At 44.3% G+C, this 24,470-nt stretch overlaps 1 protein-coding gene across 1 annotated transcript in view; it reads right to left on the reverse strand.

Annotated features, from left to right (window-relative positions):
• LOC144752933 (butyrophilin subfamily 2 member A1-like) overlaps positions 1–24,470 on the reverse strand; it is a 367,375-nt gene that overhangs the window by 76,327 nt on the left and 266,578 nt on the right. The window contains exon 10 of the mRNA XM_078640750.1: positions 18,884–18,907. Within this exon, the coding sequence (XP_078496876.1) occupies positions 18,884–18,907 (24 nt within the window). The remainder of the gene's footprint in view (positions 1–18,883; positions 18,908–24,470) is intronic.

A 24,470-nucleotide genomic window follows, 5' to 3' on the forward strand; every position in this document is an offset into this window, starting at 1 on the left:
CTCCCCAGACAGGCAGATGTGTATTGGGGCTGGGCGGGAGCACTCTCTGGTGCTTTGAAGTCCTGCACTGGGGCCACATTTGGTGTCCCTGTGCTATGTCCAGTTCAAACTGGTTGCAGGGGCTACCAGCCCCTGCTCTGGTGCAAAACTGGACAAAGGAAATGGGTGTAGCCACCCCTCTTTCCAAACTCTCCCATAGATGGGTCGCCAGAGTATGTCCAACCCGCTATCTTATTATAAGTATAGAGACCCTGTCTTTAGGACTTTAGAATACCCTGGACAAAACTCTGCAACATATATCAGGGACCTTCAGGGACCTTCGACATTCTATTTTGACTAGAAGACTAAAGAAATCTCCCTTGGGGTCAAGGAGTGACTCCCCTGCTTGGCAGGCACCAAAGAAGCAACTGTCCGGTCTGCATCGCTAAAGCTCCAGCTGGACGCCGAAGTCTTTGCATCACCAGAGGTAGATTTCCAGAATTTTCCGAGGCTAACCTGAGTCCACAGCAAATCTGAAGCCCCTGGCTACCATGGGTGACGTGGAACCATGACCCCTGGACACCATGAACTTTTGCTGGTACATCATCTTCCTGGTCTCCCTCGAAGATGTGCTTTGGTCTCCCAGTAGCCTCAGTCCCAAGCACCGAGTGGGTCCCCCCAAAGACAACTCCTCTTCTGATTGGGCTTTCCTAATTGCTCCAGACGTGCCCTGACTTACCCTTGCTGGGTGAGTGCCCCAGACCTTGCTGGTCTGCACCGTCATCACAACTCTGATTCCAAGTGACTTGCCGTTGCCAAGGCTTGTTGGGGTCAATCCGGTCGCTGACTCTGCAGCACTCGTCAAACTTTGTGGGACAGCTCAAATCCAGCTCCTGGTCATCATCGACACCTCCTGGACCTTGTGGCTGAAGAGTAAAGACACCTGTCAACTCACCTGAAGCACCCGACATCGGTGGGCATTCGCCTATTGTGCCCCTGTTCACTGGCTAGTGACCCAGACTCCGTCCCCTCTGCTTTCAGGTTCCTTCCATCTCCGATCCAGGCTTGTTCAGCTCCCATTGAAAATGACGCTGCAACCCAACACCATTTGAATCCTATGCACCCGGCTTCCCTGGGTGAGGTTACTCGAGTACTCTGGTGCTCCCATGGGTGTTGGCCCTAGACACCTCTAATTCTAAAAGGGTTTGCTTACAGTCATCCTCTAAGTGTCCTTAAACTCTTAGTTTCCAACAGCGACTTGCCCCATAGAAGTTAACGGCGATTCATAGGTGTGTTCTCACAATGTACGTGTCCCCGTGGGTCCCCTATGTCACTATATTGGGTGGTTCCTTGGGGTCCAAGCACTTCTAAAGGCTCTAGGCCCTGTGTCTAGTTCAGTCGTGGTTCTTATGCCGCTTTATTGGTATATGGTTTGGTACGCCCCTAGGGCACAGACGTGAATTTGTGTTTTTACTATAGATAACTGACTTGAAACTTATGTACTTCGAACTCAAGCCTCATAAAGAGACTAGAGGGGTGTGTTTAGTAATAAATACATCTATTTTATATATATACCTGGTGTCGATCTCTTTCATTTGGTCATTCACGAGATTATAGACTGGTAAAGCAAGCTGCTTTACATTCCTTCAAGACGTAGCCTGAAGGCTGCTCTCCACAGCTACCACTAGGATAGCTTTCTATATAGGTTGTCTTTAACCTAATCACCATAAGGGGTTGTTTGGACTGGTAATTAATTAGTGGACAGCATATACCAGGCCAAGGGTACAGGGCGGCTCAATCAGAAGTATTTTAAACTTAACTCATATCATATGCAGAACAGACACCAAACAGATAGCAGCATCCCAGGCTTCATGCACACATAAACAGTTAGAATACGGCTAGAAGACAAGATTTCACCACATATTGAAGAGGTATACCTTAGGCAGCAGCATTACCGGCTTCGCTCACACAAGCAGTAGAGGTAAGGGACAAAGTAGCTATGCAAGCTTCCTTCACACACAGAAACATGGGCATAAGCAGTGCAAGTTCTCCTCAGATTGTTTTGTTAAAATGCACCCTCGCGCTCCAAACTATAACATTCAAGGATTTCAGGGATCACGTCTGCAGGACGAACTTTGCATTTCAAACATTAGTTTTGTTGTATTGATCTTTGTAATGTATCAGGAAAGTTATTCAGTGGTTCCCTTCTTGCTAGATTCCATGAGTGAGGGAAATGCAAAACTTACCCACACCACAGAGGGCGTTGTAGTCTGTGGAAAGCTAAGTTCAGTCACACTGTTTGCCAGTCCCATTCCTCATGTTTGAGAGATACAGGCAGGCTCCATACACCCACTGACTTTCTGTCTACCTTTGGAATCCCCCGCTCTTTCTCTCTGGACCCTTTTAATCTGGATTAGAGGCCTGCAGATCTAGTAACATTTTTATGATTTTTCGAGGCCTGCACTGGGTTGGGTGACAGCCTGGCTAGAGTTACAGAAGGGGGACAGGACTTGGTGTGAGATTCATCTGCCAGTGACAAGGCAGGCATCCTTTGAAGCTCAGTAAGGGCTGGGCACAGCCCTCAAGGCTATCTTGACAAGGACAGAGTTCCCTTCCCCACATCAAGAGCTCTTTGTCCACTTCTGGGAGCAATACACATCTCACCGCAGGAGAGCCATCAGGGGTCAGGTGACAGCTAGGCACTGTCAAGAAAGCCTCTTGGTTTTTAGGCATGGAAATGGCAACTTTTTAAAAGAGTAATTTCCACAATAGTAATATAAAATCTGACTTGACCATTAGGTTGAACTTTAAATTACTATGAAAATGAGTCCCTGAACCGTTTTCTAGCTGTTTCAAAACTGAATTTCGCACTTACTAAATGTAATGGTGTAAACCAGTGTTGACCTATGGGAGAGCCAGTCATGCAACGATGAAATATGACTTTGGAGGACATGCAAAACATTAAATATACATATCCTGCTTTAATTACAATGCACCCTGCTGTAAGGGCTTTCACCTTAGGGGTGACTTATAAGCATTAAAATGGAAAGTTTAGGCCTGGTAAAGGGTTATTTTGCCAGGCAAAAATGTCAGTTTAAAACTGCACACCCAGGCTGCAGTGTCGGGCCTAGAGACATGTTCTGCACTTCTACTGTAGTTGGTGGCATAACAGGTGCTACAGCCCAATTAATTTGCAGGACCTGGGTACAGATGGTACATGCCAATGTTACTATGTTGGAAAAAGAGAGCACATGCACTTTACCTCTGGTTACCAGGGGTAAAGTGCAAGGAGTTTGATAGCCAAGTTAAGTGGAAAGGGAAACAATCCCAAGTGATCCTGCAGGAAAGGCAAATTTCCAGCATTAGCCAACAACAAGTCAAGCTAAGGGCTCCTTCATCTTTGATGGTTTTGGGGAATGACGACTAAATGAGGTGTTGGCCTGGTACAGTTTCTATGTGCTGATATATAATGGATGACTCATCAATTACAAACATACAGTATTGTTTTAAAAATATGGACGTCTTCTGCTACAATAAACATCTAACAAGAAATATTTTGAGGTTAGGAATATCTGTGTTTTTGGTCATTTCATGTGCTACAATTAGGTGTGAGAGTCTTTTAATTAGTCATTTGATATCCTTTAAAAAGTGCTGGTTCTGTCCATTTATAGTACAATACTTCTGCTGAGAAGTGCAGACATTGCATAATTCTAAACTGTGCCTGGTGGATGAGTGGTTTAGTGCATGCTTTTGCAGCTGTCTTTGTTTGACCTCATGGTCAAAGGTTTGATTCCAAGCTCCCCATACCAGACTTCGCCTTTCTTAAAAAAATAAAAGGAATTCCATCGAGTGAGATGATATTAAGCATATGTGTTTATCAAGCTGGGTGTACATGCACTTTGCAAGTATGCCTTTAATATTACCAGCATATTAACGATAATGTTGAAAATACAATTAAGATGTATGCCATGATCTATGTACATACAACAACAAACTTGCATCACTGTTTTCTAATCCACCTGATATGACCTCTCTATCAACCCCGAGTAAGACATACAGGGTCAGGCAGGCCTTGCGACCTCAGCCAGAAGCGATTGTTTGATATATCACAGGTGAGGTGACACAGAGCCCGAAGACAAACCCGTGAACAAGGTAAACCCAGATCAGTCCCACAGATAGGCAGTGACACCACAAAGCCAGAGAAGATTGGCCACAATAAAACACGTTTGGACGGAGGGATGCACGTAGCAAAAACACAATAAAGTTAGATGCCACATGTAGTTAGGAACACTCAGCCAATCAGAACACACCATGCATACTACACACAATAATCATGTGCGCTCCATGCTGGAGATCTGGATCCGTTACCCACTGTTGAAACCCACCTGCGCTCCTTATTAGATGGTCAAATCCGCAGCCCGTGACTAGGCCTGGAATTCCTGTTCTAAAGAAATGTACAAATTGTTCTTTGACACTTTGTAAAATGTATAAAATGACGGCCAAAACCACTGTACTTTGAGACAGTCTTCAGACGCCGACTCTGTAACTGATCTCCCGGACACTGCATTTAATTAAACCAACTGTTCCTTTTTGCCAAAGGGTCTTGTCTTTTTGTTTTAAGGTTAATCCACATCTGAGCAACAATAAAGCATCAACACTGAAAAGCTTTGAGTGCAAAGTGGGAGGAGACAAGATGGCGGACTGACGCCGTCTATGAGAGCCAGCAAACACAGAGAGGCTACCGAGGCTTTTGGAGCTAGTGATCGGCGGTTAACATGAGATGAGTAGGAGCAGTAAACACCGAAGAGCAGTAAAACGCAGTAAATACCGAGAATGCAGAGAGGGTGGTTGCTCTAGGAAACGCCTGCCAAATGCTGCTAAAAGGCCGTTATTGCTAAATTGAGGAGCCAGCTTTTTGGCTTTTGTTTCCTATTTTCTCTCCTGCAAGCCTGTCACCGGGGGTCGAGTGAAAAGATCAAAGAAGTGAAAAAGCGAGGGAAAAGTGACCGCACCAGGAGGGACCTGGCGGGTGGCGGCCAGCGGCTGGCTTGTCCTCCCAGCTTGCTGATAGCCCGCTGACGTCGACAGCTGATAGCTGTGTTGCAGCTTGGGACTTGTGACCAGCAGCAGGAATCTAACTCTGTTGAAGTGCGCACATACCACCGAGGGAGGCTGCCTGCCTCTCATTTTACCCTGAAGATTTCTCCCGTCAAGGTCGGATGCCCCTTCCCAGTGAGTGGGTGTTGACGCTGATGTTAGGAGACTGCCTGACTCGCTGTCTGCCTCGCTTCGCAATCAGCTGATTTCCTCCGCCTTAATCGGATTCTCTCTATAGTTCAAAGATGACCTGCTTTCGCTACAGTGAATCTCCTCCTAGGCTTTCAGGTCAGCTGTGTCCTTTATACTTTTTTGTGGCTTTGGTGGCTTATGAAAATGGTGAACTCTGCGGCTGCCCAGCCCTGGCCCTGTCCATTCGCCGTAGCATTCCATCGATTACAGAGAGCCTCTGTGGAACTCTCAGTGAGTAGAAACTGCTTTGTTATTTGTTATTTTTTACTATCTGACTCAGCTACAATTGAAGCAGGATTTGCTAGTAGCAGTGGGTGTCTGACATTTTCTTTTCTCGACTTCGGGTGCAACCGACCTCAATTACGTCGAAACGTAGATGTGTGCCTCTGACTATACAAGATGGTAATAACAGAGCATCTTCAGCTCTTCTAATCAGAGTGAACTGGGTATTATTATTTCTGGTGATTCCTGACTTGAGAAATAAGAGAATGTCAAAAAACGGAGGTTTATGGAGGTTTACGAGGTGCGCGATGGTCAGGGCCCTCCTAAAGAAGCCTACCTTAGACCAGAACAACTTGGCTAACTTTCGCCCAATCTCCCTACTCCCCTGGATGAGCAAGCTGTTGGAGAGGCACATTAACAACACCTTAGTAGATTATTTAGAATCCAATAATCTGCTATGTGCCTCCCAGACGGGATTCCGCCCCCAACACGGAACTGAAACTGCTCTAGCAGTGACGGAAGAAACAAGATCTGTGCTGGACCGGGGAGGGAAAGCAGCCATTATATTATTAGATCTCAGTGCCGCGTTCGACACGGTTAACCATGCCACATTATTACATTGTCTAGAGGGCATGGGCGTGTCGGGCGCGGCCCTGTAATGGCTGACCTCCTTCCTGGACGAGCGCTTCTTCCGGGTGTTTGAGGGCGAGGTAGTATCCCCCAAGCAACCACTTAGCTGTGGGGTTCCTCAGGGCTCGGCCCTGAGCCCCACGTTCTTTAATGTCTACATGAGCGCTCTAGCAGGGATAGTCCATCCCTTTGGTGTGCGTATTGTCACCTACCCGGATGATACCCAACTGGTGGTCTCCCTGGACCACACGGAGGGATCATCTAACACCTTGGGGCCCTGTCTAGAGGCTGTAGCTAAGTGGATGCAGTCTTCTTGTCTCAGACCCAATGGGGAGAAGACAGAGATTATGCTGCTGGGCAATCTTGAACCAACCACTCTGGCTTCCATCTGGCCTGCCTGTCTTGGCCTTCCTCCGTCCCCTAAACCCCACATAAAGAGCCTTGGAGTCTGGCTCGACAAAGCGTTAGACTTCTCGGTACAGGCCACTAAAATGGCTTCTACCTGTGTCCGACTAATGAGAATGCTCCGGAAGGTACTCCCTCTGCTTCCTTTCCAGGCGAGGAGAATGATGGTTCAGGCCATGATACTCTCCCGACTGGATTATGGAAATGTGTTATACTTGGGAGCCCCGGCAGCAGTGATCAACAGACTCCAAGTTACGCAAAACTGTGCTGCCCAACTACTGTTTAACATCCCTCGTTGGCAGTCAGCCAAGAAGGCCCTAAAAGAACTGCACTGGCTCCCAGTGGCCGCTCGAATACACTTTAAGGACATGTGCATCGTGCATAAAGCCTTCCACCGAACAGGCCCTGCCATCTTGCTCCCTTTTGTTGTACCTTATATTCCCTCGAGAACCCTCCGATCCAGTGATCTGCACCTAGCCGCCACAACTAAAATCAAGAAAGCTCGCTGGGGCGGTCGGACATTCTCACATATTGCGGCGAAAATGTGAAATTCCCTTCCGCCGAATCTCAGGGAGGACAACAATCGGATGGTTTTTAGGAAGGCTCTGAAAACACACCTGTTTGTAAAAGCGTGTTAACCACCCCTGCCCTCACCACAGTATCATTTGAAGCGCTGCGAGGCCTCCGGGTATGTACGCGCTATACAAATATAATTTTTCATTTCATTTACGAATAAATCACCCCCCACAAATACCAGTAATTATTGCTCGCTCGTACAGGACTACGGACTGCCGGATTGCCAGCTGAAAAGACTTACCACACTGGAACCGCTGTACTGAATGCAGGCGATTGCACGAGTTGGACCTAACCGCTTGCCGTCTATGAAGGTGGCTGTTTGTTAAGCGGCTCGACGGCCCTCACTGAGCCTTCGCTATTGGCTTACACTCAGCCCGCAATTACATACGGCGTCCGTGGCATCTTGGAATATGGCTCCTTCATAGAACCCAGCCAGGAGCACCCGGGCAACAAACCGCTGACCGGTAAGTGCCGCTGGGACCATGGTCTGTGATCCGAGTATTGAGGCTCTAAAGGCACTGCTGGTCCTACTACAGGGGCAGGGAAGCTTGGAAATCCGGTGCTGCATTTCTTGTAGTCAAAGCGGTCAATGGAGCTACTTTCCTCAGAAGGTGTAATTTTCTGAATCGTTTTTGGCCACTATAGGTGTGGCAGGGTATACTCAGACATGAGTCCCTTGCTCACTGCTCCATAAGGATTCAAGCAAGCCGGGCCGACGACGCCTGAAATGGCAGAAACCGGTCCCCGGAAGCTTGTCTCCTTTCTGGTGAAGAATTGGCTTGGTAGTTTGGTCTGCCCTGTTCCCATGATGCACTGGGCCAGGGACAGACTAATTTGCATATAGCCAGGTTCTGAGCTGGGATGGGGCAGTGAGCTAAATAACGGTGATGGATCAAGCCCTGATCTTTGGACTGGGTAAGAGTGGTCTGCTTAATTCAGACACTCTGTTCATCACCACCCCCTTTTCTGAATCGTTTTTGGCCACTATAGGTGTGGCAGGGTATACTCAGACATGAGTCCCTTGCTCACTGCTCCATCAGGATTCAAGCAAGCCGGGCCGATGACGCCTGAAATGGCAGAAACCGGTCCCCGGAAGCTTGTCTCCTTTCTGGTGAAGAATTGGCTTGGTAGTTTGGTCTGCCCTGTTCCCATGATGCACTGGGCCAGGGACAGACTAATTTGCTTATAGCCAGGTTCTGAGCTGAGATGGGGCAGTGAGCTAAATAACGGTGATGGATCAAGCCCTGATCTTTGGACTGGGTAAGAGTGGTCTGCTTAATTCAGACACTCTGTTCATCACCACCCCCTTTTCTGAATCGTTTTTGGCCACTATAGGTGTGGCAGGGTATACTCAGACATGAGTCCCTTGCTCACTGCTCCATCAGGATTCAAGCAAGCCGGGCCGACGACGCCTGAAATGGCAGAAACCGGTCCCCGGAAGCTTGTCTCCTTTCTGGTGAAGAATTGGCTTGGTAGTTTGGTCTGCCCTGTTCCCATGATGCACTGGGCCAGGGACAGACTAATTTGCATATAGCCAGGTTCTGAGCTGGGATGGGGCAGTGAGCTAAATAACGGTGATGGATCAAGCCCTGATCTTTGGACTGGGTAAGAGTGGTCTGCTTAATTCAGACACTCTGTTCATCACCACCCCCTTTTCTGAATTGGTCCTACTACAGGGGCTGGGAAGCTTGGAAATCCGGTGCTGCATTTCTTGTAGTCAAAGCGGTCAATGGAGCTACTTTCCTCAGAAGGTGTAATTGAAGCAAGTGATAGCAACAGACTAGCAGAGATTGTGACTCACGCTATAAGCGAGCAACAAAGTAATATAGTGCCCTTATCCCTTGGCTTCAGCAAAACAAATATTCAGGTGGAGACTCATCAGAAACAGCATCAAGCCCGGATTGTAGAATCAAATAGTCAGCACGATAGTGGAAAATCTGATGGAGTATTCGAGGACATTAGGAGCCGACTAATGGTCCTGAACATGGAGCAACTTCAGATATCTCTCTTGATGGGGAGTATCAACCCATAGATAATATAGACATTCTGGGAACAGAATCAGAACTAGAATTAGAGGAAGAGCTTAAAGATGGTATTGAAGTGAAACGGCAGGTATTGCCTTCAGACAATGTCTCAACGGGACTGGGCCAGATTGTAAAAGAGGCTATAACAGAACCAAGGCTAACTGAGGGCAGCGTCCAAGGCACAGAGGCCGGCACTCTGGTACTGAGTAATGGGCTATATGAAAGTAATCTACATACCTTAGAGGAAAATGTTATTGCACCCACTACCCCCACAAATGAGTCTGCTTTGGACAAACAAAACACCCCACACAAGCCTGAGAGGTCTGGTATGGATCAAGGGAACAAACAGGGGCAAAGCACTGTGATATCACATAATCTAATTGCTTCAAAGCAAAAGCAAACCCCACACTCAGGGGCTCATTGAAAGAAAAGCTCTAAGTCTAAAACACTGAGGGATATGGGAAAAAAAGCTCTAACTGCCTCCGGCCCATCTGGGGGTCAGAGGTCAACTCAGTCAAAAAATGCAGGGATGATTAGCCCCATACGACGATGGGCTCAAAAATAAGGGGTGTGCAAACCCTGATATCTCGACTATCGTGTGCCGGCTTAGTGGATGATGTCTATGGGCGGGGCACTCAAGGGAACATATGAGAAAACGCTTGAGGAAACAAGCTCCCATCAAGTCACTTGCATGCCCTGTGAGGTAGGAGACTTCCAGGACAAAGAAACTCAAGCTCAAGCTGGCGAAGCGTCACTGCTCTCACTAATTTTGCAAACCCTTAAAGATCAAAGGTAGGAAACACAGGAGCTTTTTGCCCAAGTCAGGGCAGATAATCATATCATACAGCAATCCTTAAAGGAAGTAACCTCGAAAGTAGGGACTCTCACAAATGACATAACAGATTTATAAGAGAGAGTAGTCAGCAGGGAAGAGACAATGTCTAAAATAACCAACACGGTACAACAGCACGATGAATTGCCTGGGGCACTGCAACTAAGAATTCAAGATCTGTAAAATCGTCAGAGGAGACAGAATCTGAAACTGTTTGGTATACCGGAAGGGCAAGAGGGATCAGACCCTAGGGCTTTTGTGGTACAGATATTGCAGAAAGCCTTTTCAGATCTCGGGGATTGGGACTGGGTTTGTCAGATACAAAGAGCCCACAGACTACCATTCGTAAAGCGTAGGCAGGATGCTCGTTATCCACGCCCTTTCCTCATTTATTTTGGAAACTTTTTGCTCCAACAAGCTGTCTCCCTGAAGGCTAGGCCTAGATCACCTGTTTGTGTTGAGTCATTTTCTATTTTTTTCGATCAGATTTTTGCAAAATAACAATGGACAGGCTTTGGCAGCTTAGAAAATTGATTGACCCACTAAAATCTACCGGGGCACAAGTGTATTTGCAGGAACCGGCACGCGTAAAGGCGGTACGGGTGAACCAATCATACTTTTTTGTGTCTGAAATGGAAGCGAAGGAAGAACTTCATAGATGGCAGAAGTGGGGGGTGTGAGGATAAGGATAAGGGGCTGGGTATGACTTAGGTTTATGTTGAGGGATAGCTATGATGAAACTTTTTTTTATAATGTTTTTTTATCTTTTGCATTAGGATTTTTTTCTTTTAAACCAAAGGAGTCGCTGTGGAGTCTGGTTCTCAGTTAGCTGCCAAATCCAACGACAGCATTGGAAGATGATGATTCTTCCTTCTAGACATTGAGGGGTGAGTAGGCGCAGGGAGGTTGGTCAGCCTCCTGTGGTGGGTGGGGGTGGGTATTGGTGGTGGAAATGTCAACATAAGGATACTAAGAAGTCAAAGTGTAGATGGAATTGACAAAAGTTTTATTGAGTTAAGTAATTTGGAGAATAAAAAGGCAGGACTAAAGAGTTTTCAAGATGGAGTGAGTTAGATGCCTTGCATGGAATGTAGCAGGACTAAACAGTAGAATCAAGAGGCAACTAGTTGCAGAAGAATTAAAAATGTATAATCCCCAGATTCGCAGAAGCTGGAGATTGAGTTACCTCTCACAACTAGGGAAATAATGCTGGGTAGTAGGAACTCGAGCTATAAATCAAATGGTATATTTTCTATCTTAATGGTCTCTGCAAGACTAGCAATTGCTCGTGATTGGATAAATCCAAAACCTCCTTCTGTTACTGATTGGTGGCTAATAGTCAGACAAATATATCATATGGAACAAGCACTGGCTAAAACAAGGGAATTCGTTCTTTCGCTAGATGTAATGCAATATGGAAGTCTGTGTTCTAAATGAGATATGATCATACAAGGAGGCAAATATGGTCTATCTATGATATGCTATGATGTTTGTTTGTTTTTCTTCTTTTTTTTGCTCATTGTGGAACCTTCCATGTACTTAATCTGCTATTTATTTTTCTGTTTTGTAACCTTATGTTGACAAATAAAACAAATTTAAAATTAAAAAAACACTGAAAAGCTTTAATAATGTTAAATTTAATGTGAGCAACAGAGTTGAGATGTGCTTCTAATACTCCATTTTTTTAAATACATTTTTATTTTGAGATCCAGAATAAATAATTCCAAAAGTCAAATGTATCCCCGTAACATATTAACATGTATTCATTCGTATTCTCCAACAGAGGTGCGTGTCACATGTGGGGCAGCTGGTTTTGTGCACCCATTAACATGCCAAGTGGGGTTTCCTTTTCCTCATTATGTGCTTAGAAGTCTCATTATTTGGCTCGTTTAGTCTGCATTATTTTGGTGCACCCTAATCGCTGGTATGTACTGGGCACATAAGAGGCGACGAGGAGGCTCTTTTGTTTACTAGACCCTAAAAAGTCAGTGAAAATTGATAATAAAGGCATAGTTCGAAAGCCAGAATCAGAGGAAAGAGCATTCACTATAGAGAAGCGGAGAAATCAGCCACAAAGCAGCGGTCGCTGAGACTGCAAGTATGTTGGCCGCATAGGAGGAGAGAGAGGGGGCTCTTTTACTACTAGACCTAAAATTGTCACTCATTATGACACTGTTCGAGTGCCATGCTCAGAGGAAAGTAGTGATGAATCGAAATAGAGCAGTGGTCCAGGATTCAAAGCAAACAACAAGAAGCAAGGCTCTCCACCTGGCGCTTACCCTAGTCCGTCGCCTTCTCGTTCACAAGATATATACCTCAGCGCTCCAGGTCTGGCTTCCTCCAGCTTCAGTGGGCTCTTCAATACGCCAACTACCCTGTTATTGATTCGCAAGGAGAATGGCAAAGTGACAATAACAAAGCACTGAGGCCCTGTTGTCAAAGCCACTGAAACTGCCACGGTTAAGCCCATAGCGAGGGTACCAAGCAGCATCCCATGGCTGCCATCCCCACAGCCAAAAGCGTGAACATATGGGCATGGCCGGAACAGGAAAAATGTGTGATAGCATCTGAAGAAGTCAATAGGACCTCGGACCCACATCTCAAGGCATGCCAAAAACGTATCAATGTAAAAAGAACAAATGATGGACAGAATGCAAAACTATGTCATACATTCACTCCAGTACAGAGATCTGGGCCTAAATCCATTGTTTTTTTTGCTCGCCATTCCAGTTTGGACCCAGCCATATGCAAATCAGTCTTGACCCGGCGCACTATGGGAACAGTCCAGCCCGAACTGCCAGACGAGGTCCTCCCTGGACTAAAAACAAGCATTCTAGGACCGTTTTGGGCTTTCAGCCCTCATCAGCCAGGATAGCTTGACTCCAGTGGCATGGAGATAGCTTGACTCCAGTGGTATGGAGAACACAGGACCCACGTCTGGGCATACCCGTCCCACTCGGATGACAAATGCAAAAAAAACAATTGATAGACAGAATTCAGAACAATGTCATACATTCACCCCAGTGCAGAGATCTGGGCCTAAAACCATCGTTTTTTTGCTCACTATGCCCTTCCAGTTTGGACCCAGCCATATGCAAATCAGTCTTGACCCTGCACCCAATGGGTACTGTTCAGCCCTAACTGCCAGCCCAGGTCCTCCCTGGACTGGAAACAAGCATCCTAGGACCTGTTTCGGGCTTTCAGCCCTAATCAGCCAGGATTGCATGACTCCAGTGGCATGGAGAGCACGGGACCCACGTCTGGGCATTCCCGTCCCACTCGGGGTGCCAATTGCAAAAAGAGCAATTGATGGACAGAATTCAGAACAATGTCATACATTATCCCCAGTACAGAGATCTAGGCCTAAATCCATCGTTTTTTTACTCAACGTGCCACTCCAGTTTAGATCCAGCCATATGCAAATCAGTCTTGGCCCTGCACCCAATGGGAACAGTCCAGCCCGAACTGCCAGCCCCTGTCCTCCCTGGACTGGAAACAAGCATCCTAGGACTGGTTTTGGGCTTTTTCCTTGTGTTTGCTTTAAAAACTTATCAAGACATGGGGCTGCTCTAAATTGTTACCTACTTAGGGCTCGATTCACAAGTCTAAGTTTAGATCTAAAGTCTAACTTTACACCTCAAGTTTAAATTTACACCTGCAGTCTAAGTTTAGACCGGAGTCTAAGGCCAGATTCACAAAGTTAAAGTTAGACCAATAGTCTAACTAAGACCATAGGTCTCGCTTTTCTACTTTTCGGTATTCACAAATGTGAGTTACTACTAGTAACTTTAGTCCTAGTTACTAGTTGAAAAGTTACTACTAGTAAGTTTACTTGTAGTAATGTTACTAGTAGTAACTTACCTTTGTTAATACCGAAAAGTAATAAAGTTAAAATTTTGGTCTAACTTTACCTTTGTGAATCAGGCCGTGATGGTCTCCAGTACTCTATTTGTTACATGTTTGTTCCTTAAATATATATCACCATGGTGGACTGTTTGCTTCCCAACTTTTGAAAGGAAGGGGAGAATGTAACAGGCTCTGGATGCTGGACTTGAGCAATGAAGGCTGGAGCGTAGGTTGCACTGAACATTCGATGTAGGAGTAGCACCTGAATTCCAATAAAATACTGGCAAGAACCAGTGAGCAATAAATGGCTGGACATAGTATGGCTGTGTCTGGGTGTTTTAGATTGTAACTGTAAATACCTGTTTCAGGCATAGAACGGCTGTATCTGGGTATGGGATTACTGAGTCTCTGGAATATCATGGTGGTACCCTAGCTAAACTGTAGGAGGCTTGAAAAAGGCATTGTACCTTACTAACTACTAATCTGGCTCTTATTATGCAGCTCTTAATATTTCTGTCAATTTTTGTGATGGCATGCGGTCAAAGTTCATGTGAAGTCATTTTCTGGGATGACTGTGGCCAAAGGTCCTATTTCCTATGATGTCACTGAAGTCAAAGGGCAAGATTCTGCTACCTCTTGCATTTTTGAGAATCAAAGGTCTATGATTCTTCTTGTTAGCTCTTCCCACAAGCAGATAAGATAATTTTCAGAGCTCAACTGACATTGGGTTTAGATGTTACCTGTCACCAGAGGAAGAAAAGAATAAAGGTAAATGAAGGCACTAGTTACATTAAAAAAGTATTTACCCAACAACTGGTCTTTTTTATAATGAAGAACGTGTATTTTCTGTTCCCATTTTTCTCCAACAGAAAAATATATTTGCTCTTGGGGAAACCCTTTCCTGTACACAACCCCATTTTTGCCAGAGTTCCAGGACCATTCCCACTTTCCAAAGGGAAGCTCTCACACACCGAAAAAGAAGTAAATCTCTGACCATTTCCATAGTATGAATGGGCCATAAAAATATTTATAAATATTCACAAAAGCATGAACCCAAATCCTCAAACAGCCATTCCCTACCAATGTCATAGTATTAAATCATGTGCAACATTAGACTATCTTGAATGATATTAAAAATAACGAAATTTATGTACTCCTGCATGGTCACCATTTGTGAATGCATTTTACATGTAAATGAAGTCATTTACACATGCATGACTACCAGTGTGGCCTCAGCTCACTCACAGTAAGGAAACCACTACTTTACACATAGTAGACAATGCTCTCCTGACCCCAGAAGATGTCCTCTGTCCTGATATTGTTGGACCTGATTTTGCTTCACCCATCCAAGACAGAACCCCTTTTGTTTGGGATGAACAGCAATAATCAAAGCAAGCTCTTTTTGACAAGATTGAAGAAATATTTTTCTCGAATTTCACTTTACAATATTCCTACTGCCAACCATAAAGACACTTCAGTAACTCACATTGATCACAAACATGAACCCAGAAAACAATTGTACAATAACACAGATTGAATCTATAACTAATATTGCAAAAACACCTTTTAATTTTTTTTATATTATCAATAGTTCATCATAGAATAACATTCTCTTTGATTAAAAGCAACATAAAATCACATAAATCCAGTTTATACAACAAATAAAAACAGTAACAATGTTAAAATCTATCAGAGACAAATGACATGTGAAACATTAAAAACATCATGGAGTGGTTGTCATAACAAGAATCAATCGAATGTATAGAGGTCCACTGTTCAGTAATTAGGTAGGACCACAAACGTTTCTTGGATATAACTCTCAACACACACAGCGTCGACACGTTTCGGTGGTAACAAAACAGTTTATACGACCACCTTCATCAGTACACGATTAATGAGTAGTCTCCCCTATTGCTGACACAGTTTTATCGCACCTATTTAAAAACACAAAATTTAAAAAATCATTACCATATATTGTTATATCAATCATAGTTATGTCTGATCAAAAACCAACTTTAAACCTGTGCAGACTCTCTTTATAATGTGTGGTCTCTAAGCAATAAGAACAAGCATTTGTCAAAGTCTTCTCATAATTGGTTATAAGGGTCCATAAATGGTCAAACAATACAACACTCATACATTCATTTACTAAAGAAAAATCACATTCATTCTATCGTACTACACTATATTTACTCTTTTAAAATTAAGAGATGTAGTAACTTAACTCATTTTTCACGGGTATATTTGGTATCATACGATGGCATATCGTCCATCCTGCCAGGGATTTAGCATCCTAGACTACCACATGTACAGGTTTAATTCTAAAGAATATATTTCCTTACACCCACCTTAGCGTGGTGTGTCCTGTCGCTATGTAATTAGGATACATCGAGATTAAAATGTCTTTCAGCACTAGGAATTTGAAATCCTGTAAGATTAAATCTACTGATTAATTTGAAAATTGGTAATGCACAGGCTTAGATTTCCTTCGTTTTTTGAAAAATAACTTGTTAGCCTTAAAGTTTTACCAATAGCAGGGAAAAGCGACTAATAGGACTCCATTAGGACACAGCAAATATACCCATATAAACATTAGGGGTAGTCACTAAAGGAAACTGTTTACTATATTATACATACCTGGGGAGTTGAGGAGTGTCAATTAATACCTACTACCCCTTAAATAGATTGACAAACCTGTAGGCTATATATTTGAGTTGACATGTGCTTAATACATATGTTTTTGCATTATATTTCCGCTCAGTGGCTATTTAATATTATTTCAGATTGGAACAAAAGGAACATTTAAATGGTGACCGAATAGAACAGTTGCCCGGCACGCAATACAAATAACCGAAGACTACCAATAATATTGCCTCGGTTGAGGGATAAAACCTATTATTCAAAGGTAGGTATGTTACAATATATAGCACAGAAATATTTGTGGGAGAACAGTGGTTTATAAAATATCGAAGGAATATATATGTATATATTTCCCATGTTTATGTCCCCATTAAGGATCCCACAAACAATACAGGGGAGTAGTACCACCCCGCCTGTGATGTATAATTCATCCGACTTCATTAAAGACTTGAGGAACATTCGGACTTTGGATTGACCAACTCCACGCGGGGTACGTTTTGCTAAACAATTCTTTTGCAAAAAATTAGGAAATCTAAGCCTGTGGATTACTAATTTTCAAATTAATCAGTTGTTTCATTCTTACAGGATTTCAAATAGCCAGTGCTGATAGAAATTTTAATCTTGCTGTTTCACAATTACATAGCGATAGGACACACCACCCTAAGGTGGGTGTAAGGTAATATATTCTTTAGAAATAAACCTATACATGTGGTAGTCTAGGAAGATAAATCCATGGCAGGATGGACAACAGGCAATCATATGACACCAAATATACAGTGAATAATGAGTCAAGTTACTACATCTCTTAATTTTAAAAGATGAAATATAGTGTAGTACGATATAATGAATGTGATTTTTCTCTAGTTAATGAATGTAAGAGTGGTGTATTGTTTGACCATTTATGGACCCTTATAAACAATTGTGTGAACACTTTGACAAATGCTTGTTCTTGTTGCTTAGAGACCACACATTGTAAAGAGAGTCTGCATAGGTTGGAAGTTGTTTTTTGATCAGATATAACTATGATTGATGTAACAATATATAGTTACAAGACTACTTATTAACCGTGTCCTGATGAAGGTGGTTGTATAAACTGTTTTGTTAACACCGACGCTGTGTGTGTTGAGAGTTATATCCAAGAAACTTTCCTGGTCCTACCTAATTACTGAACAGTGGACCTCTAGACTTTCAATTCATTCTTGTTGAGATAACCACCCTATGATGTTTTTAATGTTTCACATGCCATTTGTCTCGCATATATTTTAACATTGTTACGGTTTTTATTTGTTGTATACATTGGATTTATGTGATTTGAATTTGTTTTTGATCAAAGAGAATTTTATTCTATGATGAACTATTGATAATAAAAAAAATACATTGTTTTTGCAATAATAGTTATAGATTATATCTGTGTGTTTTTACAATTGTTTTCTGGGTCCATGTTGGTGATCAATGTGAGGTACTTAAGTGTCTTTATAGTTGGTAGTAGGAATATTGTTGAGTGAAATTCAAGAAAAATATTTATTTAATCTGGTCCAAGAGAGTTTGCTTTGATTATTACCTGTGGTACCCTGTCTCTTGGATAGTGGGGTCACTCCCTGTTTCTCAATATATGGGATGAACAGCAAACAAAAAACAGTACATTATAAAAAAAAAGATATAGGGTAGTCTGTACTATAATTGTAGACACTTTTGACAATGACCATATTGTGCTTTGAAGTTCACAAGAAATTAGTTTCTGCGAATTGTGGTGAATTTTATATTCTTACAGTTGTTTATTTGGACATTTTACATTCATAGTTCTAACATAGGAACGGCGGTCTACATGTTTTGCCTTTGTAGGCACACAGGCCTGAGGCTTTCTTAAGGCTAAAAATCCACTGTCTGTAGGGCCGTGGCGTGCTGCATAATTCAGGGTTTAGCCTTTAAAGTTGACTGAGTGAGCTCTGAAATGTACCTTAAAAAATCCATGTATTACGTCAAATATAAGTACATCAACAATGACCAAAAAGTAGTGTGTGCTTTAAAACCCCGAATACTGTCCGTTTTCTCTACAGACATTTGGGAAAGAACGTACCAATAGTTCACATTTGTAATGATTGGACATAGCCAGGGGCCATAACTCTCTAAAAATATACTTCAGGCAACGGGCGTGGCATCTAGGCATAGAAGGATTTTCAAATTGTAGAGCTTTAGGCAAGAAGCCACCAAGGTTCCTGATTATGCCACAGAAACTGCTCCCAAGCTTGGAAAAATGAACTGGAATCGATGTTTTTCTGTTAAAGGTACAGCAAAATACTACTCAAAGAGATCATAATTGCTATATTAAGAGAAAGACCTTTTTCTTTTGGGAGAAGGTCTGTGTAAACCAATTAATATGAGTTCACTAGAATTTTTTCTATATAAGATCCATCAATTCTTGCTCAATTTATACACTTACCTTTCACTGCTTTAATTAAATCACCTATCAGAGAATATATAGAGAAGAATATTATAATCTTGTTTTGAGGATGTGCAATTGATTTCTACATTGCCTATCATTGAAATTAGACAGATAAAGGAAAACCCAGAAAGGGTAGTATTGGCTGTCTGGGAGGATTTTTAAATATTCAAATTACTTTTTGCAAAACAAAATGTCTGAAATGTGATATTCATAAAATATTTCTGTTCACTTAGCCATAGATATTTTACACTTTTTAAACAAACCCATCATGTTTACATTCATTATACCTTTCTAAAATCCCTCAAACATTGCTATGGTATTTTGAAGTATATCATATCAGTTGCCTTGCACTATAATGGTTAGAAGTCTGTAAAATGGAAGTAAATTCAATTTCAAAGCAGATTATAAAAAGGTTTCTAAGATATGTAATAAGCAATATGTGCAGAATTTATAAACATTACAGCTATTTTTTAAACACCCTACTGTCATTTTCACATTATTTCTTTTGATATGTCTGCTCTGACAGACAACAATAGGTTATGAATTTCAAAGCGGGCATTTCTGAAAATTTCCAAACTGGCGTCAAAAAGCCTTTTTTTGTTTTGTGTTGCTGTGCAGAGTAGGCATTGCCTCACTCACTGGATAGAGGACTTCTGTTGTTGTATAAAGGAGACATAATATAGCTAATAGTCTCTCTATAGAGAAAAATATAGTTCTCAACATCATATTAACAATGATTCATGACCGGCAGCAGCAAGATTTGTGTTTGCCCCCATCCTTCATTCAATGCAATATCACATACCTTTGTCCTTCTGGAGAGTGTCTGAGTTATTTCACACTTGAATATTACGACAAATTTGTTTGAGTGTAATTCCCTAAACTCAAGCTATTCACAGACATTGTGGTATGAAGTTAAAAATGATGAGATTGAAAACTTCCCACCACAATGAACATTTAGCAGGCAGGGTTAAACAGAACAAATGAATCTGAATTTGGAACATTACAAGACATAAACAGTGTGCACCATCTCAAGGACTGTGAAAAGAAAATTGTATATGTACGCAAAATCAACTTACATGATGCATGCATAAAATTGCACCTAGAAACATATTTTGTACAATATTATGAAAGATTGAATTAAGAAAAGAGCTATACATGACATAAATAAAGCACACAATGAAGTAAAGATACTCAGAAATAGACCTGGGCGGAGCTCACGGAGTTCTACTAACTGGAATTCTGCAGAGCGGGCCAAAAACTCAGCGAGATTCTGCGGAATCTAACGTGTGGGTGGAGATGCTCAACCAGCCCATACATGCTATGTTTTTGACATTTGGATCTCCTAAAGGGGAGTAATTTTGTTACGGACTGAAGAAGCTGGAATCAAAATAACGTCTCTGTAATGAATTACCTCTCAGACCATGAATTACCACAAATGCAATAGATTAGACGTGTTGCAGTTGGTTAACTCTTCATGTGTGGTAATTCTTCCTCTACATTAAAATTTGTCGCCTTCAATTGTATTCATGCACAAGGTACAATTTCCGCATCAGTGAGGCCCTTTAATGGGGGGAAGGGACAAATGCTCTGGATAGAGAGCTTTGGTTTCTTCACTTGAGTGTTTGCTCAAATCAGTTTATCTTTAATGTTTTTGGGTGAGATGTATCAAGCAAAATTGCAATTCCAAATGGTAACATTTTGCAGAATTTCACCATTTACGATCTCAATATCGTAAAAACCCACTTGCAAAATCAGTGAAAGACACCCAAAGTTTGTGGCTTTAATATCAAAATTCCTTTGCTCCACACCATCCAATCTTGCCTCATGGCTGAAGCCTTGAAATGCTGGTACAACAGGGTCTTCTCACTCACAACAATTGCATCAATTTTATGAACGTGGAAATAATTAAAGCCTCGCCTTCTTAGTTGGCTATAGTCCTGGACATCCAAGCGCTGTTTGATGGTGTTGCTAAGAAAAACAAGGAGTTGCGCTTGGTGGCAACGGATGTATATTTTATTTCTTTCCGCGTGCAACAGCCCTACCAGGATTTTTATCCCGTCTCCCTCGAGATACCCTGAGGAGTGAGCGGAAGGAACTACAACCCACCGAGCTATCGCTCGATGTATTGCCCGCACCAAAGCGGGATGGAAATATCTGAGGGCGCGGATACCCAGAAGCGCATTTCTGAACCCTTTCTTCAAGGCGCTGTAGTTTTTCCCCTACTCTGTGTGGGAGTACCATCACAACTATTGGTAACGAGGATGGGATTTGGAAGGAGGACGATACGTTAACTAAGGGCAATGAGGGTGAGACCCCAATCACTGGGGAGGATGGCGACACCGTAATAGCTAGAGAGGAGCCCCACACACTAGTGGAAGGGTGAGACTATGAGGCTGCCCGAGGCCCCCGCAGGGGGCCACTCAGGAGGGCGGCCCTGTAGTGGCATCGGGCTTTCTCCCCCTCCCCCCAAGGGGGGAAGGACCTGGGGAGGAGTCCCCTCTGAGGGGCGGGTGTCCGCATCATGTCCGGCGCACCGGGCTGGGTGAGGGGTACATAGGTGCCCCTCAACAAGTTGCCGGCCTCTTTGCTGCGCCGGACATGCCGTTGATGCCTCGGCAGCTAGACACGGTGTCTGTTTCAGGGTCCGTTTCGAGCGCGACGCGAAAGGCCTTGTGTGACGACATTGCCGTGGTCTGGGGGTTGCGACGAGGTGAGTCTCCCTTCTCATGTGGGCAGGTCCATTTGGTGTTCCTGTACACACAGTTGTAGCCGGCGTTGACAGAGGCTTCGCCCGAGTGCCGGGTCTGGCCCTACCCGCTTGCATTGAGCATTTTAGCCCCAGACGTACTCTTTAACCGGTCCCCTGCCTGCTCCACCTACGGTGTTAGGCGTCACACCCCACCTTGCATGCTGGTGGTGGCATGGGGGCACCTGGGGCCCGGGGCTCAATCATTTATGCCATTCTTACATGTCGAAGTACAACTGGGGGGGTGCGCTAGGTTGGCGTGGCTGCTTGTCCAGGGGTCCGTGCTCGAAGAGGCTGAGCTGCTCCGGTATACTGCCCAGTGCTCTTGAGGTGTGTGGGCACATGTGGCTCCGAGCGGGGCCTGGCTGAACTGCTTGCATTGGTCTGTGCGAGCTTCGCTGCCACCCCCACTCTGGCGGACAGGTGGGGGTCTCAGGCTGACTGCCGTAATTGGCGTCGGCTCCTGGGTTCGATTCACGGGGGCGCGCCCCCAGGGTGGCTTTAGAATATTCCTACCCCACCGTGCCTTAGGTGTGATATTCCATCCTTGGCAGGCGCGCCGTTGGTCGTCCCGCGTTGTCCGGCGGGCCCCCTGCCCCCACATGGGAATGGGCTTGCATGCTGACGCTGTCTACGTTCGGTGGAGGAGGTATAGCCTGTGTCTCCTGCAACACCCACGCCCCCCACGCATTCCAAGCTTTGCTGCCGCCGATGTCGGTACCTTGGGCCCCTGCTGCATCCCTCCCTCGTGCTGGGGCTTTCCTTCTCAAGGAGCTGCCTCCGCGGGGTTCTTGGGATCATTGGCGCCGGTCTCCGCGGCAGTGGGGCTTCCATTCCGGCAGCAGTTCGCCCGGGAAGCCTCACCCACAGAAGCTCAGCCTTTGCCTGCCTTCTGGGTCGCACTGAGCAGCGGCCCGGGAAGTTTATAAGTATGACTCGGGTCGCGGCGGTGTTTTGATAAGGGCAACGAGGGGTGGGCTTCCTCGTAATTATTATTTATAAGTGGGGTTTGCACCCGCTTGTAGGAGAATGTCATGGCAAAGTCGCGGGGCGGGCACCCGCGCATGACGCAAAGGGATCGAGCTGCTGGGTGGACACATGCAAGGCAATATAAGTAGGGCTTACTGCTTTCCGTTTTGCTGAAATTTACAGATAAATACAGACAGAAAACCACTGATTTTCTTGTCTGTACTTGTTTTAGAATTTGGATAAAGACTGAAATTGGGTGCTTTTTGAGTGATTCTAAACACACTTTGCCATGATTGCCAGGCCAAAAACTGTGAAATCATAGGTAAGGGGGTAAAGAAAGAAATTACTTTTAGTAAACAGGCTTAAACAGCTGTACATATGCACAAAGCTGTACTGAAATGCACATATTTTCATATAGGTGCCTTGATTTACCTTCTTCAGGTGTTCATATCACTAAAACCTGGCAGGCATTCAAGCATAATTGCATATGTATTGTTTAAATAAATGTAGAAATATACCAGTTGCAGCACTAATTTTTCACAAAACGCAAAATAAATATGGAAAATATAGAAAAACTTGACAAAAAAAATGGATAAATACAGACAGAAAGATCAAAGAAATAAATTCCATAAAACAAGGAGTCCTAATTATAAGTATGTGGGGTGGCACCCGCCAGGGAGCATCTTTACCGGGAATTCCCTCTGGGGTGCGCAGTGCTCCTCCCCAGCTAGGGAGCACAGCGCTACAGTATCGCTTCCTGTATGGCCTTTGCAAAGCGTTCCTGGAGCGCTAGCCGCCTTATCCTTGGTGTCCTATAGACAAGTAATTTTTGTTTCTAGGGCCTACGTGGACGTCAGCACACGTGCCCTTCGGATAGGAGGCAGCCGGCCAAACCAAAAGCTCCGGTCCGAGTCCTTCAGGTTGCAGGTTTGCCCCTTATTAGCTACACGGACTCAGGATTGCCCGGTCTGGTTGCTTGTGTTTTCCCGGTGGCAGACCGGCTGAAGTTTTCCAGCTAGCTGGCCCATGCCTGCGGCCCGCCACCTTCAGAGTGCCAACAGGGGGTGCGCTGCCCACCCATGCCCCCACTCGGCTTAGCGGTACAAAAGGGGGTGGTGATGGACGGAGCATCTGAACCAATCAAACACTCACACCCAGTCAAAAGATCTGGGTTTAATCCATCACCGTTCTTTAGCCCACTCTGCCACCCCAGTTCAGACATGGCTATATGCAAATCAGTCTGACCCTGTGCCTCATGGGAACAGTCCAGCCCGAACTGCCAAGCCATGTGTGAAATTGGCAAGAACTCATGGCAGACACAAATGGGATAAAAGTAAACCGTAGTTTATTTGCTCTGACAAAGCATAGGAGTAGAACGACCCCAGCCACAACAGGTGACAGCTTCACTTTGACTCTGCGGCGCTCGCCTTGGAACCCTGGTCGCGGTGAAATTTTAAGTGATGTCACCGCGAGCAGTTCCATTGTAAACCGAGCTGCCGAGGAGGGGGGGGGACTGCAGAGGAAGATACCACACATCCCCCTTCCCTACAGAATGAAACATCAGAAGAGAAACATAAGAAAACAGGTGTACAACAGAAAGCTATATCATCACATATTGCTCAAAATGTCTGGGCGGTCTGGTCACTCTCCGGCTTGTCCTATCATCTGGGTAAAGGACCGTCCCCTGTTCCCTGGGAGGGAAACCTTTGCTCTCCTCGGAATTGTTTGCATACCCTCCTTCCCTACAGGAATCCTGCCCGGGGGGGGGTGATACCTCACAACTCTTCCCAGGTTCCAGATCTTTCCTTCCTGGGTTTTTACAGCATTCCTAAACAATTTTGTAATCTTAGTGGGCCTACTGTATTCAGA

Source organism: Lissotriton helveticus, chromosome 5_1 (assembly GCF_964261635.1).
Source record: "Lissotriton helveticus chromosome 5_1, aLisHel1.1, whole genome shotgun sequence".
Classification (NCBI taxonomy): domain Eukaryota; kingdom Metazoa; phylum Chordata; class Amphibia; order Caudata; family Salamandridae; genus Lissotriton; species Lissotriton helveticus.